General features: G+C 30.9%; 1 protein-coding gene across 1 annotated transcript; it reads right to left on the bottom strand.

The window, feature by feature from the left end:
* Positions 1-2,565: 2,565 nt before the first annotated feature.
* LOC127077857 (probable F-box protein At4g22030) lies at positions 2,566-3,993 on the bottom strand. Its single transcript, XM_051018744.1, has one exon. The coding sequence runs from the start codon at positions 3,923-3,925 to the stop codon at positions 2,636-2,638; it is 1,290 nt and encodes a 429-aa protein (XP_050874701.1). The 5' UTR covers positions 3,926-3,993; the 3' UTR covers positions 2,566-2,635.
* Positions 3,994-6,619: the final 2,626 nt, after the last annotated feature.

Below are 6,619 nucleotides of genomic sequence, written 5' to 3' on the forward strand. Positions count from 1 at the left end.
GGAAGTAAGCCTTCTAAATTCTCTCAAAATTTTACCTTAAGGTATTATGCTAACCTAACCTGAGGTGCGCAAGCAATAATAACATTAAAGGTGTCTTGTTCCACTACAAATTTCAAGACTATGATTCAATCTCTTTTTTTTTACATCTACAACGTCCTTCTTCCGTTCCTTGTCCATAATAACTCCCACCCCATTTCTCGATCTAACTTTTTCAGTGTACCAAAGCTTAAACCCGAGTAGTCTAATTATTTTGCTTTTTCACCTGTCTATTTAGTTCCTTGTAGGCATATAAAATTAATCTTCCTCCTAACGAATAATGTCTACCATTTCCATATATTTTTGCAGAAAGCATGTTTATATTCCATGATCCAAAACGAATCATACTCTCATGAACTGACTTTTTTACTCATACTCGTTTACGAAAATGTGAGAATCCTTATTTATTTTTCAATGCATCAAGACGACGACGCATCGGTCCTTACTCTTTTAACATTGTACTCGAACAATACAGTTTATTGCTTACAGGTAGGACCGGTCCAAACCCAAGGTGCGTGACGCTATTACTTTGGACCTCAAATTTTTGGACCTTTAAAATAAGCCACAAATACTAAAAAAATGTGACCTCAAAATATATATATATATATATATATATATATATATATATATATATATATATATATATATATATATATAATATATATATATATATATATATATATATATATATATATATATATATATATATATATTTCATAACAATGATAATTAAATTGAATTGCTACGGTATAATTTAGTACTAGTACTAGATAGGATAGTGTATATGGGTTCAAATCTTGATAGTGTATATTTTGGCATTTAGAAATTATTTTTAGTGGTTTTGTCAATTTTAAAATATTTAAAGTCCAAAAATTAGTTATTTCAAATAAGTTATAATAATTGTGTAACTTTGATTTTGATTTTTTATTAAAGGAATCAATCCAATCTTATAATTTTTAATTTTTTTTTATAATTACTTATACAACGAAATTAACATCAATAATAAAAATGTTATTTAAAAATTGATTTAATTATTAATTAAATATTATTTTTAAAATAATTTTAATTAAATTTTATCTTAAATCTCAAAATACGCGGCCCGGCTTATAGACAAGTATTCACATTATTTCCTAGATATCTAGAGAAAGTTTTACCTAGACAAACAAAACATTTTCTTTTATCCTAACTTGGAACCGGTTAAGCAAAGTTAACAGAGGCAGAATTACTCTATAGCATAGATTTCCTAAATTCCTAAACAAATAACAACAATGTGGCATTGTAATAATTTGACCAGGATTAGTCAACGGATAAAACTTTTTCTCGATTTTCATTTGTCAAAACAAGTTAATGTAGAAACTAGAGGGGTCAAAAAAAGCCCTAAATGATAATGCCCTAACAATTAGACCCCTATTTGACCCCAATTTTTTAGGCCCCCTACTAAATCAATAACTCTTTGGCCCCTTATTTTTAAGCCCCCTCATATTTTTGTTTTTTAAAGGGCCTAAATGAGGGGCTCAAAATATAATTTATTTGAAACAACATATTTTATTTTTTTAAATAAATATTTTTAAATAATAAATATTTTTGAAAACTATTTTTTTCGAAAAAAACCTTATTTTTTCAAAATAAAAAAAAATCATTTTTTTTAAAAAATCATTTTTTTTTAAAATAAACATAATCGATTTATTTTAAAGTATTAAAATTTTTAGTTTTTTTAAAAAAAATTGATATTTTTGAAAAAAAAATATTTTTTTCAAAAAAAATAAATAGATTTTTTTCGTAAAAAAAACTGATTAATTTTTTAAAATGAGAAAGGCGGTTTTTCTTTAAAAATAAAAAATCATTTTTTTCGAAAAAAAAGTCAATTCTTTTTTAAAAGAAAAAATTATTTTTTTCGAAAAAGAATATCAAATTTATTTTGAAAATAAATAATCGACTTTTTTCAAGAAAAAAGTCGATTTTTCCTGAAAGTAAAAAATATGATTTTTTTTGAAAAAAAATTCAAATTTTTTTATATATAAAAAAAGTCGATTTTTTTGAAAAAAAAGGTGATTTGTTTTTGAAAAAACACCAGAATTTTTTCGAAAATAGAAAAAAAAAGTCAAAGTTTTTTCTAAAATAAAAAAAATCGATTTTTTCCAAAAAATTAAATCGATTTTTTTAAATAAAAAAGTTTAATTTTATTTGAAACAAAATCAAATTTTTCCTAAAATAAAAAAGTTGATATTTTTTGAAAAAAAATGATTTTTATGAAAATAAAATAATAAAATAATTTTTTCTTTAAAAAAAAAGTCAATTTTTTTTCTTTAAAAAGTCAACTTTAAAAAATGATGGGGCCTTAAGACTTTACTTGAATTTTATGGGCCTTTAGTTTAGGGGACCTATATATTTTGGGGCTTATTTATTTTTAGAATATTGGGCCCCCTATATTCTGGGGGCCTTAAAAGTTAGGCCCCGGCCCCCTAAATTGACGGCTCTAGAAGAAACACATGTACACAAATAAAAATATCAAAAGGACACCGCTGAATCTGGAATAAATAATCATAATTGAATCAAAGAATGGTTAAGTTAGATCAAGAAAAACTAAAACAAAAAAAACTTAGAAAAGCTTGCTTGCAAATTCATCTACTGTAGTTCCCTCGACACGAGAATAAGCTGATTTTCTAGCAAGATCTCTCAACTGTGACAAACTTCTTCCCAATTTCAAAGCCAACTTTATTTCAAACAATTCTCCATTCTCTCTTTGTTCTTCATCTTCTTCTAATATATTTTCTTGAATTGAATTTTCCATCATTTGAAAGAATCCACCACAGTTTCTATACATCTCAGAAACCATTCCAACTTGTCCACCATGCTCAAAAGAATTAACAGCTGTAGCCAATGCACCAGCCATAACAGGAACTATAGATGTCCATGAACCTTGGCCAACAAAAGCGGACCCCACAGCTGCAATTCCAGTTAGTAAAGGACCTGCAATTGCCAATGTTTTGTTAACCTTCAACACCAAGTTTCCTAATCTTTCGTAATCTTCCATGTCTTTTCTCTTCATAACTTGTAACACATCTTTTACTTCACTTTCTAACCCTTCATTCCATCCATTTTTCTTCCACCCTTTTTGTTTTCTTTCATTATTTTGCTTGTTGCTTCTTCTTGGTGAGGTTTTTGCAGGCCACCAATTTGCAGGTTCATATTTCTGAGGGAACTTTTCAATCATAACTCCTAACAAAGGAAGTGGATAAGCTCGGTCTAGTGCTAAAACTTTTTTAATTGTATCCTTTATATACCTCTCTGTGGGATTGCCTAATGCAATTGTGGTTTCGATGTGAGACTTAAGCTCTTTGAACAATCTTGTTGCGTTTCTTTGTTCTTCAGCAAGTTGTGAAGGTTGGATTTTGTTCATGATGACTAACATACCGGTTGAAGCGGAGAACAAAAGTGCGGAAGATAATTTGAGGGCTAGAAGGGGCGCGTCAGAGCTGCTTATGGCTGCGATAGCTGCCATGGCGGAGGCGGTGAGAGTGATCATGTTGATGGAGTTTAATAGAAGGGTGTTCCAGTTATTGCGTTGTTCGGCGATGTTTTGATGCATTTCTATTCTGTCGGATACGGATTCAAGAATTGCATAGAGTTGAGTAATGGTTTTAGTTTTGGATGATGGAGAAAGGGAGGATTTATTGGATGAAAAATGATGATCATTTTGTTGGATGATTGTGTGTGTGAGTTGACCGTTTAGTTCTTCAAATAGCTTTCTGCTTGGTCTTGTATTTGGAGCTATGGAAATGATTTTAGGAAGTTTTGGGAGATGGAAAGAGGATTTGATGATTGTTTGTGAAGAAGAAGAAGATGAAATTGAAGAAGAAAGAAGAGATGAAATTTGTAAAGAAGCCATGTGATGTAATGTGATTAAAGTTAGATAGAGTTTTGTTGTCGTTGTTTGTTTGTGTTGTTATGGATTAGTTTGATGGTTGAATTAGGAAAGTGTGTGAATATATAGGTAGCTAACGTGTGAACAAGAAGAGAATGAGTCAGATTGGAAAATAGTTGACTAGGTATTACTAGTTGACTGTTTTTTTTGTTATTTGAGTTTACATAACATTCAACTCTTATATTTGTTCAAACATTTTCACCTAGTACTCGGTCGTATGTATGGATACGCTGTTCTACATTAAGAGACCGTCTTTATGTGCTATGAGATACAAATGTCTCTTTAATTCTGCAGTTACGAAGTACTAAAAGTATTGATTTTCTAAAAATGATTTATGTTAAAATATATTTATGTAAATGAGTTGAATAATAAATTGAAAAATAGAAATTGTTAAATATATAATTCTGAGTGTTAAATATATTGTAGATTGGCAGAGTCAAATTTGAGTGTATTTGATAGAATAGTAGTCAAATATAATTTATAGTAGTGGAAATATGTAGTTGTCAAAAGAGTTAACTTCGACATTGTTAAAATTTAGTATTGTTTTGTAACAATTGTGTTATTTAAAGAGATTACTTGTTGTGTAAGTAATGTCAGCAATAAATAGGGAGATACCATATGTTTGTAATGTGAATGTAGAGAGGGAAACACATAATCATTCAATAAAATTTCTCTTTTTTCTCAAAATCCTAATTTTTATTTTTCTCTCTTTTCTCTCTCAAATTATATCATCTCATTACATCTTTGTGCGACGGATTCATCTTACAATTAATGTGTGGTTGAATCACTCAAGTGAAGAGTGAAGAACGAGAGGTATGATCAATCAGAAAGATTGATTCTCGTTCAATCAAGATTGATTCAGATTATTTTTAAGATTGGGGTTTAATTCAAACATCTGGTATCTAGAGCATTGACTGTGATTTTTGGTGATTTTTGGGAAGCATATCTAGAGCATTAGAACGAGCATTTTCCAACATATTGCAATGACACCAATTGGAGAAGATGCTACGGATCAACAAAAGGCCATACATAAAGATTTAAGGAAGAAAGATTATAAATCTCTCTTTACAATCCATCAATGCGTTGATCCTGACAACTTTGAGAAATTTGGTAATGTAGACTCGGAAAAGGAAGCATGGGACATCCTGGAGAAATCATTTAGATGTGCTAAAAAGGTGAAAGATATGAGGTTATAAACTCACAAAAGAACGTATGAGCTATTTCAGATGGAAGAAAGTGAAAGCGTAGCTGATTTCTTCACCAGATTAACGAGATTGTTGAATAAAATCAAAATGTGTGAAGAAGTGATGACAACAAGATTAGTAGTTTCAAAAATCTTGAGGTCATTACTTCCAAAGTTCGATCATGTGGTAGTGGCCATAGAAGAATCTAAGGATTTGTCAAGCATGACAAAAGAGGAGCTTCAAGGGACGCTTGAATCTCATGATTAAAGAATGTCTGAAAGATCTGCGAGCAAGACAAAGAATGATGTAGCTCTGCAAGCGCAACCAACAAAAGAAAAGAAAGACAAATGGAGATTGAACTGTAACAAAGGTAGAGGAGGTTACAACAATTTGACTAGTAGAGGAAACCAACAAGAATGTAGTTTATCAATTCAAAGACAAACTTCAAACCAAAGCAATTACAGAGGTGGTACTGCAGGTAGAGGAAGAGTGATAGAAGAAAACCTGACAAAAGCCATATTCAGTGTTATAATTATTAGAAGTGTGGACATTATACAAGTCAATGTCGAGGAGGCAAGAAAGAAATTCAAGAAAGTGATGCAAGACTTATAAAATACGAAGAAGAAGAGATGTCGTTGATGGTCACAATGAAAGATGAAGAAAGATTCAAGGCCAATGGTACTTAGACTCAGACTGCGCATCACACATGACTGGAAGGAAAGATTGGTTTGTCAACATAAGTCCCTCGATGAAGAAGAAGGTGAAATTTGCAAATGACAATACCCTGATTGCTAAAGGTATTGGTGATGTTCTGATCATGAGGAAATATGACAAAAGGTCAATAATTTCTGATGTATTGTATATATCATGCATGAAAAGTAATTTGCTCAGCATATGGCAACTAGTCGAGAATAATTACAAAGTGTTGATCTAAGATAAGATGACGAGAGTTCTCAACTTAAGTGGTAAGTTAATCTTGAAGGCACCTATGTCTCAGAACATAACCTTCAATATTGAACTCAATGTGATGGAGCACAGTGTCTGGCAACCATGACTAGCAGAGATGAATGGCTATGGCATTACGGGCTTGGCCATCTCAATTTCAAACACATTGGAAATCAGAAGAGAAGAAACATGGTTTTAGGATTACCATAAACTGGCATTCCAAATGAAGTGTGTGAAGAATGTATTCAACAAAATTAACACAAGAATAACTTTAGCAAGATGCGGGAAACAATTGGAGGTCATATACTCATATGTGTGTGATCCTACCCAGGTAGATTCAATTAAAGGCAACATATACTTTGTCACATTCATAGATGATTTCAGTAAAAAACTATGAAAATACCTAATCAAGAAGAAAAGTGATGTGCTTGAGGTGTTCACAAAGTTTAAGTCTATGGTGGAAATACAAAGTGGTCAAAAGCCCGGGACTCTGAAGACTGATGGTGGTGGAGAATATGTGTCGAAAGAT

The sequence above is a fragment of the Lathyrus oleraceus genome, chromosome 1 (genome assembly GCF_024323335.1).
Source record: "Lathyrus oleraceus cultivar Zhongwan6 chromosome 1, CAAS_Psat_ZW6_1.0, whole genome shotgun sequence".
NCBI lineage: Eukaryota > Viridiplantae > Streptophyta > Magnoliopsida > Fabales > Fabaceae > Lathyrus > Lathyrus oleraceus.

Excerpts from the sequence above, each read along its gene's own strand:
- LOC127077857 (XM_051018744.1), bottom strand. The coding sequence starts at position 3,925 with ATGGCTTCTTTACAAATTTCATCTCTTCTTTCTTCTTCAATTTCATCT.